Genomic DNA, 13,697 nt, shown 5'->3' with positions numbered 1-13,697 from the left:
CCACTAAGCCACACACCCAACACCCCACAAAACCCCAAGACAAAACACACCACAATAAACCCATGTCACACCCTGGCCTGACCAAATAAATGAAGACAAACACAATATATTACGACCAGGGCGTGACAGTCCTGTTAATGTAGGAAGGTTTCTCTGTCCTGATAATTTCAAGATTTCTCAGTCCTGATAATTTAGGCATGTTTCTCTGTCCTGATAATGCAGGAAGGTTTCCCTGTCCTGATAGTGTAGGAATGTTTCTTGAAGTCTTTCTTAGTCTGGCTATTTGTCCTCAGAGATCATGTTGAATGCCTGTGGTATGGAATATTATGGAGAACATTTTAGGGTAGAGATAACATCAATACCACAAACACATAGTAAATGACATTTATGGGAAAATTCCCAGTGCCACTATTGCTACAGTATAATTTTCCACATGTAATATAATGTATCTAAGGATGCTTAATATACAGTTCATAGTTCATGGAATAGTTATCATACCCAGCACACCCCTAACTACAGTAACTACAGTGTGTTCCCTCTATTTAGGACCCAGTTGTCGCCTCAGCCTTTGCGCAGACATGCAGTGTGTGTGGGTGTGTGTGCGTGTGACAGTCCCCTCCCACAGTGGCATGTGTATTATTAGCCCAGGGGACTGGGAACGGGTGTGGCTGCCATAAGAGCCACACTGGTTCCTGTTCTCCCCCCCTCCACCCCCCCGAATGGTGGGGTAGAAGATGAGATCTCATGTTGAATGTGAGGCCGGACGTAGTGTGCGTGTGTCTGTGCACGGCACACACTCTGATCCGGTCAGGGAGAGGACACAAGACACAGGAGACACACACACACACTGACACTGACACTCAGCAGCAGCGATGGCACCAGAAGATCTAAAGGAGGATGTAGAGCAGAAAGCCTGAAGGGAGGATGGATGTGAAGATTGTGAGTGTTTGGTTAGGACCGTCAGGGTGAATATCAGAGGGAAAGGAAAAAGGACGTGTCCTGGCTTAGGCTGTCTGGCTGTGCCCTGCCCTGGGCTTTTCTGGGGCTGCTGGCGTCGGCAGATTTCCAGTATGTCCTGTCGATATCTATAGTATCGTCTCTGACTGGGACTGAGCTGGGACAAACACACACTACAGGACAGGACAGGACAGGGTAGCTCGCTAGCTGGATAACACCTAGTACTTCAACTGCGAATCGTCCTGAATACCCAATGCCATCCATCACTCTGGATTATGTTTTATCTTCCTAAATATCTTTATTAGGTTTAAAGAAGAATACATTTGGTAATCATACGTCCGGCAGTATGTGTACAGTAGAATATTAATAATACTGGAGAATAAACAGGACACAGACAGACACATTGACTGCAGTTGGAGTGTACTGGTCTGGATGACTTTGGTTGATGAATACTTGGACTGTACAGGTTCTCATGATGTAGAACTATTACCGCCTTGTGGAATTCGAGCATTTCTATTGGTCGAGAGGAACTGTGACTGGGTTACCAGGTAAGATCTGTTACCAGGATAAGTTTCTCTCTAACTGTCAGACCTTTCTTTACAACTATGACACATGAAACGTGAAGCACAAGATAAATGTGATATTCATGAGTTTTAAAACTTGGACATACTGATCCTGGATCAGAACGTGGCTGTTTGGGATCACGTTCCTGGAAGAATACACCTGTAGCTTAACATGAATTTTGGACCAAATGAAAAGATCTTGAGGGATCCTGATAGAACAAAGCAAACACAACAATTTCACAACAGAGAGAACGTAAGACCAACTGAAGAACAAGAGCATAAAAACAGTACTCATTGGGTTGGTACAGTCAATAAAAAATGTCAAGCTGGCCAACCATGTGGTGTAGTAGCAGCAGACTACCTTAACAGGTGAGGCTGTCAGCCCACAGATCGGATGCCTTGACGGCTCTGTAGATTTGTACATTGTCTTAGCAACATCCTAGTTGTGGGTTTAGTTTAGGATCTCTTTTAGGGCAATCGCTCAGTGTAGATTGTGGGCCACATTTGAACTCACTGGCCTTTATGAGAAATACTGCTTGTAATGAAGATGACAAGGCACCAAAAATGGAGCATAATATTTTGGTGTTTAAGAAATGCCTTTTGGATTGTAATGAAAATGCCTGGGGTGGAGGGAGAAAGGGGGAAAATGTCTACATTTGTAACCTCGTTCCCGGGCTCCAATTGCTGGCGCGTAAGAGCATGGTAACACTGTGGCTCAAAGTTCGACTTGAAACTGGTGTGGTTAAAATCTAGGCAAGAGAGGAAGCAAGCCTGCTATACAGCTGTATTAGATGAAAAATTGCGAAAATCGCCAATTAATATATATGTTCTATCACAGGGATCATATTGTTTTTGGAGAGCCCGGTTGATTTGGAATTCAGGCATATAAAGTTTATATGTGAAAACTGTTTGTTAGATGCATACTTTCCAATTTCCCAAACCCACTTCCTTGTTAAGCCCATTACGCTGAACGTTGAAATCCACAAAGAGGGGGAGGTGCTAGACAGCGATGGACTGAGAGATCAGCCAACTAAAAACCCTGGCTGTTTGCGCCTGTCAAGGACTGCAATTCAAGTCCCATTCTGAGGCGCTCTGAAACTAGACATCTCGCCAGAGAGAGAGAGAGAGCCCGCTGGTGGGTGGGATTACTACACTGAATAAAAATATAAACGCAACATGTAAAGTGTTGGTCCCATATTTCATGAGCTGAAATAAAAGATGCCTTAAATGTGTCATGCTCAAAAAAAAATCGTATTTCTCAAAATGTTTGGAACATACTTCTTTACATGCCTCTGAGTGAACATTTCTCTTTTGCCAAGATAATCCATCCACCTGACAAATGTGGCATATCAAGAAGCTGATTAAACAGAATGATCATTACACACGTGTGCTGGGGACAATAAAAGCCCAATCTAAAAATGTGCAGTTTTGTCACACAACACAATGACACAGATGTTTTTAGGGAGCGTGCTAATTGGCATGCTGACTGCATGAATGTCCACCAGAGCTGTTGCCAGAGAATTGAAAGTTCATTTCTCTACCATAAGCCACCTCCAACGTTGTTTTAGAGAATTTGGCAGTACGTCCAACCGGCCTCACAACCGCAGACCATGTGTATGGCGTTGTGTCGGCAAGCGGTTTGCTGAGTGCCCCATGGTGGCGGTGGGGTTATGATATCGGCAGGCATAAGCTACGGACAACAAACATAATTGCATTTTATTGATGGCAATTTGAATGCACAAAAACACAGCGACGAGATCCTGAGGACAATTATGAGGCCCATTTTTTAAAGGTATCTGTGACCAACAGATGCATATTTGTATTCCCAGTCATGTGAAATCCATAGATTAGGGCCTAATTAATTTATTTCAATTGACTGATTTCCTCATAGGAACTGTAACTCAGTCAAATCAATGAAATTGTTGCATGTTGCATTTATATTTTGGTTCAATATACATTTATAACGCCTTTGTTGTGCCTAAATAGGGACTGTGGCTCTTAATCACACAAAAACATGTGCATATTTGTGCTCAGAAAGTATTCAGACACCTTTACTTTTCCCACATTTTGTTATGTTACAGCTTTATTCTTAAATGGATTCAATTGTTTTTTCCCTCATCAATCGACACATAATACGCCATAATGAGAGAAAAAACGGCTTTTTGGAAAGATAATAAAAAAACATTTACATATGTATTCAGACCCTTTACTCAGTACTTTGTTGAAGCGCCTTTGGCAGCGATTACAGCATTGAGTCTTCTTGGGTATGACGTTAAAATCTTGGCACACTTGTATTTGGGGAGTTTCTCCCATTTTTCTCTGCAGATCCTCTCAACCTCTGTCAGGTTGGATGGGGGAGCGTTGCTGCACAGCTATTTTCAGGTCTCTCCAGAGATGTTCGATCGGGTTCAAGTCTGGGCTCTGGCTGGTCCACCCAAGGACATTCAGGGACTTGTCCCGAATTCACTCCTGGGTTGTCTTGGCTGTGTGCTTAGGGTCGTTGTCCTGTTGGAAGGTGATCCTTTGCCCCAGTCTGAGGTCCTGAGTGCTCTGGAGCAGGTTTTCATATACTTTGCTCCGTTCATCTTTCCCTCGATCCTGACTAGTCTCCCAGTCTCTGCCTTTGAAAAACATCCTCACAGCATGATTCTGCCACCACCAACTTCATTGTAGGGATGGTGCCAGATTTCCTCCAGACGTGATGGTTGGCATTCAGGCCAAATAGTTCAATTTTGTTTTCTTCAAACCAGAGAATCATGGTCTGAGGGTCTTTTAGGTGCCTTTTGGCAAACTCCAAGCGGGTTGTAATGTGCCTTTTACTGAGGAGTGGCTTCCGTCTCGCCACTGTACCATAAAGGCTTGATTGGTGGAGTGCTGCAGAGATGGTTGTGCTTTGGGAAGGTTCTCATATCTCCACAGAGGAACTCTGGAGCTCTATCAGAGCGACCATCGGGTTGTTGGTCACCTCCCTGTCCAAGGCCCTTCTCCTCCGATTGATCAGTTGGCTGGGCGGCCAGCTCTAGGAAGAGTCTTGGTGGTTCCAAACTTCTTCCATTTAAGAATGATGAAGGCCACTGTATTCTTGGGGACCTTCAATGCTGCAGAAATGTCTTGGTACCCTTTCCCAGATCTGTGCCTAGACACAATCCTGTCTCGGAGTTCTACAGAGAATTCCTTCAACCTCATGGCTTGCTCTGACATGCACTGTCAATTTTGGGACCTTATATAGACAGGTGAGTGGCTTTCCAAATCGTGTCCAATCAATGGATTTACCACAGGTGGACTCCAATCAAGTTGTAGAAACATCTCAAGGATGATCAATGGAAACAGGATGCACCTGAGCTGAATTTCGAGTCTCATAGCAAAGGGTATTTTTGTTATTTATTTTTAATACATTTGCACACAAAAAAAATAAAAAATGTCACTTTGGCAGTATGGGGTATTTTGGGTAGATTGATGAGGAATCTTTTTCAATCTAACAATTTTCGAATAAGGCTGTAACGTAACAAAGTGTGGAAAAAGTCAAGGGGTCTGAATACTTTCCGAATGCACTGTATATGTATAAAAATATATTCCGTTTTTAACAAAATCTGTACAAGCGTAAAATAACTGTACAAGCATAAAATAAAATAAAACATTTTTTTGCATACAATATACGTAGCTCAGCATTGGTATTATTTCTTTTCGACAGTCTTTTCTGCTCATCTTTATCGAGGGATCCAATAATTCCAGAACCCACTGTACATGCTTTCTCATACACGCAGAGACACACACACACACACACACACGTGCAAAAGTGTGTGTGTCGTGGCTGGGTTTTGGGTGCAGGGAAACGCCTGCCATGGCTCAGATGGCGACAGATGGCTTGAGACAAATCAGCCTGGGAGTCAAGAACCCTGCCCCTCTTAGTCTGTGTGGAGGGTGATCTGCCATGCTGGGGAATGTGTGTGTGTGTGTGTGTGTGTGTGTGTGTGTGTGTGTGTGTGTGTGTGTGTGTGTGTGTGTGTGTGTGTGTGTGTGTGTGTGTGTGTGTGTGTGTGTGTGTGTGTGTGTGTGTGTGTGTGTGTGTGTGTGTGTGTGTGTGTGTGTGTGTGTGTGTGTGTGTGTGTGTGTGTGTGCGTGTATGTGTGGGTATAACGTTGTTGTATATGTTTGTGTAGGTTGGCACTTACGTTGAACTGGGTTATGCAAGGCACTCATAACTCCTTTTTCTACCAGTTCTAGTGAGAAACATGGCTAAGATACGACCACGATTTATCTGTGGCGCAGAGCTCACTTTTACACGGGAGGTCAGTCCGGGTAAACTATGAAGGTGAGCACACACATGCACACTTGTGTTTGCAATAGCTACCCATGCATTGTTTAGGAACAATCACATGTACTCTGTCTGACACTTTTACCCTGATAACATTTCATCGTCTTGGCATTAACCAGGCTACTGTTTCTCATCCAGTGACATTGTACCTCTTTGCTGTAATAACCTTATTCTCCATGAAGTGCTTTATAATCTGCTCATAAATTATAGCTCGGTGGTTGCTGGTCTGGCTGCCAAGACAATCCGTGCATTACGTAGTCCCGTAAGGTTTTCCCATACAGGGAAATTCTCAGAGGTCTCCTCGCTTAAATACTGTTCACTCGAAACGATGCAACTGCACTTCTACTTCATCTACCGTTAGTACTCAAGCCAGCCATGCACAATGAATGCCATTCCCCTTTTAAAAGCCTGCCCGAAATGAGTGAGCATGTGTGTGCGCGTGCGTGTGTGTGTGGCCTAGACGAGCAGTCCAGCAGTCTGTGCCAGTATTCCTCTTTCTCTTACAATCAGGCCTTAAACCCTGCTAACCTCTATAATCCCATTCCCAAATCTCACACACACACTGCTCCTTGCCTCGCATCTCTCTGCCTGCTCCTAATCCCGATGCAATCCCCCTAAATGTGCTGCTGGGGTTGAGGTTCTCTGTCTGTGTATAGCATCAGTCTTCTCCAGCCCTGGTCCTGAATGGGAAACAAAGAGTGTGCAGGTTTTTTGTTCCAGTCTGGCACTAACACATCTGATTCAACTAATACTCAAACCCTTGGTTAGTTAAATAAGGTGTGTCAGTGCTGGGCTGGAGCAAAATCGTGCACACCCTTCTGGGCCCACTCCCCCAGATCTAGTTAAGCTAGCCAGTGTTTGTCCCTGATGTCCAGAGATAGTGTTTTAGTTTTCTGCTTGTTGACGTAATTCACTCAGCTCTATTTTTAGTACGGATGTAATAGATGTAGAGTGGATGAATGCTGCCGTTTCACTTTCCAAAGGACACACTGGTGGTCAGGGATAAGAATAGTAAAATGTCAGACGGCTTTGGCCAATCAGTAGAGGTGGTACTGGCACTCAGCCAATGAGGAAAAGCCTTGTTGACAGGTCCGCAGTGCGTAAGGAGGTGATTGGTAGGTCAAATATGGATACGGAGCAGAGGGAGATGGAGTCAGAGAATGCAGGAATGTGCGTGTTAGCTGGTTATTCTGGGGAAGACGTGAAAGGCATGCTAGTTATGCGTGTGTGTCCCTGCCACTCCATCTCCCTCCCTCCCTCTGGTGTTGGTGAAGCTACTCTGAAAATGTGGTTTACCAAGCTACCAATGACTTCACACTGGAAGAAGTTAAGCTACTGTAACAACTCCGCGGAGGAGTGTGTCACATGTGTGGTAACGCAAAACCAAGAGTCAGACAAGGCAATGAAGTTCTCAAACAGGGATTTAGTTAACTCAACATGTTTGACAGGTAGGGGAATCTTCAGGTACCCAAATGAGTATTCACTCAAATGTAAAACCTTAAAATCAAGTACCGGCCCTTTCACAGCGATAACTAAACTTAAATACCTGGTGAAGATCATATTTAACCCCAAGAAAGAGAGAACTTCTAACCTTAGGCATATTAGGGTGCTGGCTTGTCCAGCAGGTCCTCCTCCCAGCTCTTTCTCCCTCTTCTTTGGTACTATGGCAGTCCCCATACAAGATAGGTGCCTGCCGCCACCTACTGTATTGGCTTTGCATCAACCTACTATTCTGTAGTATGAATTCATTACAATTTGAAATCAATTATAATAATTGCCCTACCAACTAACCCTGCACCCATTACAACCTCACCACTATTCCACTACTTTGGCCCTATCAGATACTACTCCAGACCAGTAGCCTGGGAGGACGGGACACTATCGTTCAAAACATCTTGTAACTATTCTGCTGTAATATTCCGTACACGCAAGTACAGCATGTACAGAAATATGTGGACACCCCTTCAAATGAGTGAATTCAGCTATTTCAGTCACACCAGTTGCTGACAGGTGTATAATTAATCGAGCACACAGCCATGCAATCTCCATAGACAAACATTGGCAGTAGAATGTCCTTACTGAAGAGCTCAGTGACTTTCAACGTGGCACCGCCATAGGATGCCACCTTTTCAACAAGTCAGTTCGTCAAATGTCTGTCCTTCTAGAGCTGCCCCTAACAACTGTAAGTGCGGTTATTGTGAAGTGGAAACGTCTCGTAGCAACAGTTTAGCTGCGAAGGTTTGTGGCCTAAAAGCTCAAAAGCGCATAAAAATCATCTTTCCTCAATTGCAACATTCACTACCAAGTTCCAAACTGCCTCTTGAAGCAATGTCAGCACAAGAACTGATAGACAGGAGTTTTGTGAAATGGGTTTCCGTAGCCGAGCAGCCGCACACAAGCCTCAGATCACCATGCACAATGCCAAGCGTCGGCTGGAGTGGTGTAAAGCTCTCCGCCATTGGACTCTGGAGCACTGGAAACACGTTCTCTGGAGTGATGAATCACGCTTCACCTTCTGGCAGGCCGACAGACAAATCTGAGTTTGGCGGATGCAAGGAGAACGCTACCTGCCCCAATGCATAGTAGCAACTGCAAAGTTTGGTAGAACTCGGTGTGAAAGAATGTGACTGGCCTGCACAGAGCCCTGACCTCAACTGCATCGAACACCTTCGGGATGAATTGGAACGCCGACTGCGAGCCAGGCCCAGTCGCCCAACATCAGTGCCCGACCTCACTAATGCTCTTGTGGCTTAATGGAAGCAAGTCCCTGCAGCAATGTTGCAACATCTAGTGGAAAGCCTTCCCAGAAGAGCGGAGGCTGTTTATAGCAGCAAAGGGGGGGGGGGGACAAACTCCATATTAATACCCATGGTTTTTGGAATGAGATGTTAGACAAGCAGGTGTCCACATACTTTCGGTCAGGTAGTGTACATCTCTGCAGCTGCAGAGGGTTTAAGGCCTGATTGTAAGAGAAAGAGGAATACTGGCACAGACTGCTGGACTGCCCGTCTAGGCCACACACACACACGCACGCGCACACACATCTATCCTTATCCTCTGTGGTTTAGATTCCATTCCTGCGATACAAATTGACAACCATGGCCATGAACGCCCCAAAAAAAAAAAAAAAACTTGCTGAAGGACATGTTATTACTATCACTCTATTGGCCTCGGTTTACTCACCGATGCTACACATTCCTATGTCTCATGTGCTCCTGCACGCTTCTCACATCTAGGATTCTCACTCTGACACACTGCTGCCATATGACCATAAGCTTGACACCTAAAACACCGCACTGGAGTCGGGTCTAAGGTTCTCAGAGGACAACAGACATATCCTAACTCGACTTTATCTGGTAAAGACTCTGCGTCACCGGGTCTGAGTCGCACCAAACTGCAGGCTTCACAGACAACTGGAATCTTCAGCTTCAGTTGATCCTGCTCAACGCCACTCGAGTTACCTCTATTTTCGATGGCTCCCTACTCCGGAGAGGAAAGTCACAGTTCTTGTCCTCAGTCGTGTGGTGCGAAGTGCCTGTTCCCTCTGGACGGGCAGAAACGACACGAGTCACTTTCACCGACCCAACCTCTTCTCCAACCAACTTGACACCACATATTGATCTGCCTGAAGGCAAGGATCCATTCTCTCTCCTCTTCAGCCAGTATCATCATGTTCATCATCAAGACGAGGTTCAAACTGCTTCACCACACCTGCCACCGCAGTTAATTCATCCTCATCCTCACTCTCATCACTTTCAGTTTCCTTCTGTAGCTCTTCTGAAAGTTGTGTGTGATCCACCACTCCGTTATTCACTCAAAACATGTTCCACTTTTCTCAATTTTTTCCTGCCATCTTCTCCTTTATGAGATCTTCCAGAATATTTGTGCATTCCCCCATTCCATATTTACTTACAATATGCTCCACTTGTTTTCCTGTCCTCCTTCTTACCCCCCACCTCAAGGCCACCCAAAACCAGCCACCCACTATCGGCCACCCACTATCGGCCACCCACTATCGGCCACCCACTATCGGCCACCCACTATCGGCCACCCACAGGCCTCATTGACCTCTCTCCCCCTTGTGCATGCCACTGCATGGCATATATACTGCTGCAGCCCTAATTGCAGCCAGGTGTCTAAGGTGTGCAGCTGCAGTCAATTCAGTCTAATTAAGTCTATTTGCCACACCTTGTACTGAGTCATTTAGCCACCGGTTGGGGCCAAAAGCGGGTCTTATCCAGCCCTACTTAGTAAAAAATGTGCATATGTATATCTGAACTGTCATGGACAACAAATTGGAAGAACAGATCACGTTGGCATCATATGGATAACAGAATGTATAATTTAGCCTATTCTCATGATTGCAAACTTCACCCATATTTTAGTTTTGCAAAAAAAGGTTGTGTGTAGTTCCACTACACGGCAAAAAAACAAAATTAACTGAAAACACTGAATTTAGTTCAACGACAACCAAGCCACTGAAAATGTAGTTAAATAAATAGTTGAACTACAGTATATGTAGTACACTACTCCCCAACACTGCCCTCCTCTCATCATTCCATCTCTTTCACCTCCTGACCACACCACTCTCCTCCCTTTGTTCTCATATCCTCCCTCCCTCCTTTCCTTTCTTCTTCCCTCCCTCCCTCCCTCCCTCCCTCCCTAAATCAGCCTGAGGGAGTGTAAGCAGATTGAAAGAGAAAGACTCCATTAATCATTCTATCAGCTCTAGTTTGGGCACCTGTTAGCGCTACTTGTTGGGGTCCCCACTTTTTCTTTTATAAGGCACTGTCACTGGCCAGAGCTACTTTATTGGGGTATTTGCATGGGCTCATGGGGCTGCTCCTCAGGTGCTCAGAGTCAGATCTTCATATTTACTTAGACAGGGCTTCTTTGAAGGCACAAACACAAATTCACTAGCCTACCCCTCTCCTTAGCTTGTCTCTCTAACCATCTGTTCTGTCCCTCTGTCCACTCACCGTGGCTACTGCAGCTGGCCTGTATGTGTTGCTGGATCTGGCTGGCACGGCGGAGGTCCGGACCTCTGATACGGACAGACAGAGAAAACATTTGTTTCCACTAGAAGACAATGTTCCTACAGGGGAGAGAGACAGGAAGACAGGGATACAATAAGCTCCTTTCAGACCAAACCAACAGAGTGATGACAACACGGTGGATGACGACATGGTGAATCTATCTATCTGTGCATGTATGTGTGTGCGTGCGTGTGTGTGTACGTATGTGCGTGGAGAACTATCCTCTTCTACAAACTGTTACCAAAGATGTCGTGGATTTGGAGAAATAAGTGATTGCCCATCAAAGTGCCAGTGAATCACAAGTAGTGTTAAACGGTTAGTCTCTTGCTCCATTTCCGCTCAAACCACGAAGCCCATCAACATTAATCGTATTATGAAACAAGCTTTGGGAAAGCAAATCTTCATCTCGCAGCTGAATCAAGTTGACAAGTCTTCAACACCATAGTAGTTTGAATAAACAGCAGACCATCAACAAATGACATGCCAACTAATCTTCTCTTTAATTGGTATGTGAAGTGTGTGTGTGTGTGTGTGTGTGTGTGTGTGTGTGTGTGTGTGTGTGTGTGTGTGTGTGTGTGTGTGTGTGTGTGTGTGTGTGTGTGTGTGTGTGTGTGTGTGTGTGCGCGCGCCCTCATACAGTGTGGGTGTGGATAATGGAGGGCATTTTATTGTACTGCATAAACTAGGCTATAACATTGATTCTCTCTCCCACATGCACTTAACCTGTTTCTCCAGCTAGTTACCCTACTGCATAATGCATAAAGAACATAAAATACAGGTCAATTGTTGAAGAGGGAGATATCCCGACTAGCCTGTGTCCTAATAACTGTGTGTGTGTGTGTGTGTGTGTGTGTGTGTGTGTGTGTGTGTGTGTGTGTGTGTGTGTGTGTGTGTGTGTGTGTGTGTGTGTGTGTGTGTGTGTGTGTGTGTGTGTGTGTGTGTGTCAATCACAATCAACCAAATTTTGGAATTTCTCATGGAGGAATGCTGTCGAATCAAGACACTTGTAGAATCTATGCCAAGGCGTATTGAAGCTGTTCTGGTGGCTCATGGTGGCAAAATGCCCTATTAAGAAACTTTACTGTATGCTGGTGTTTCCTTTATTTTGGCAGTTACCTGTATATCGACTTCATAATGTATGTATTAGTGGGTTTGGACCGCTATGTCTGTTTATTGGGATTCCCAAGATTTTTCTAAAATATCTTGTTGTTTTTTTCCAGGTTTGTCCGGGTTTTCCAGCATGTTTGGGAAAAAGAAGAAGAGGCTAGAGATTTCGGCTCCGTCTAACTTCGAGCACCGGGTCCACACTGGTTTCGACGAGCGGGAGCAGAAGTTCACAGGTCTGCCCCAGCAATGGCAAAGTCTCCTGGCAGACACAGCCAACAGACCCAAGCCCATGGTGGACCCCTCCTATATCACACCCATACAGCTGGCTCCTATGAAGGTAGAGTACCGGTGGACAAATGGTGTTACTCTGTCTGTCTGTATTCACAGATCCCTTTCTTTCTGTCTTTCTTTGTTCTTTCTCTGGGATTCTCTCTCTACCTCTCTGTTTTCTGTGTCTGTCTGTCTGTCTGTCTGTCTGTCTGTCTGTCTGTCTGTCTGTCTGTCTGTTTCTCTCTCTAAAGTACCTATCTATACACACCCAGTGTCTTTGAGCACCAGTCTGGCTCCTTTCACCGGTTATGAGCTGTTATGTTGTCTTTATATGGAGGGAAGATGGGCAATTCTTCAACGACATGAGTACACACTTCCTCAAGACTCTAAGAAGCCATAGACCTTGTAAGAAGAGATAGAACTTCTGGTAGTACCTGAGCTATCCAGGAATACTAATCTATTAACGGATTGACTGTTACATCCTTCGTCTTTCCATTATTGATCCTGGGAGTGTCTATTACTTCCAGTCACTTACATACACTTAGAACACTTAAGGTGATGATTGGATGGTCCTGAAAGACAAAGTTATCTTTGGCCAAGATTGTTGCCAAACGTGAAGATATCAAAAGAGCTGCCATCCCAGCTAACAACAAACATTCCCACAACTTTAGAGAACATAGTCTCATTAGGTCATTCACTAACTTTTTCATAGGAATGTTCCCGTGCTGTGCAAGGGATGTTTGCAAGAGACCATCCCCTTTATGTGAAATCAAATGTACCCAGAACGTGGTTATTATGTTCTAGACACGTTTAACGAGAACGTTGCAGGAACATTTGTGTCCAGTTCTCTGTGGGTTAGGAGAATATTCCATCAACAACCCACCAAACATACACAGAACATGGTTGCCATGTTCTCAGAACGTAAGCTATTCATGTTCTAGACATGCAAAAGTCAAACATTCACATATCCAGCAGATTAGGAGAATATTCCATCAATGTCCCACCAAACACAGTTGCCATGTTCCCAGTTTATATATTATTTATTTCATATTCATATTTCATAATATTTCATCAATTGAGCATATCTTGTTACTGAGCCAATCAAGGACCTGAGTTATCCATTCATAGCACTTTGTCTGTCAAAGATACTCACACACACTGCCTTGAACATACAGTACATGTTCATGTATACAGTCATTATTATTCAACATGTCCTCACCTGGGATTTGAACTCACATCCTCTTGGTCCACAGTACTCCAATCTTCCTGCTATGCCACCATGGCTGTGTCATGTAGCAGTTAATCTGACTATTGTCACTTATTGAAGGGCTTTCTGTCTAGTTGTGTAATGTTGGAGGGACATATTCACCAGCTTTAATGATACCCCTGAATCACTATGATCAATACAATCTTTGATTGAGTGTACTTTTAACAGAGTTGAGATTCACT

At 44.6% G+C, this 13,697-nt stretch overlaps 1 protein-coding gene across 3 annotated transcripts in view; it reads left to right on the top strand.

The window, feature by feature from the left end:
* Positions 1-13,697, top strand: part of LOC118398411 (serine/threonine-protein kinase PAK 5) — a 120,436-nt gene that overhangs the window by 33,687 nt on the left and 73,052 nt on the right. For 2 of the 3 annotated variants that reach the window (XM_035793709.2, XM_035793713.2), the window contains exon 2: positions 12,092-12,315. In XM_035793709.2, the coding sequence (XP_035649602.1) occupies positions 12,112-12,315 (204 nt within the window). In that variant the 5' untranslated portion in view covers positions 12,092-12,111. Of the gene's footprint in view, positions 1-816; positions 1,506-12,091; positions 12,316-13,697 lie in introns of those variants that run through there. The other variant, XM_035793710.2, reaches the window with a different exon arrangement.

The sequence above is a fragment of the Oncorhynchus keta genome, chromosome 19, assembly GCF_023373465.1.
Source record: "Oncorhynchus keta strain PuntledgeMale-10-30-2019 chromosome 19, Oket_V2, whole genome shotgun sequence".
NCBI lineage: Eukaryota > Metazoa > Chordata > Actinopteri > Salmoniformes > Salmonidae > Oncorhynchus > Oncorhynchus keta.
This window is presented reverse-complemented; position numbering and strand designations above follow the sequence as displayed.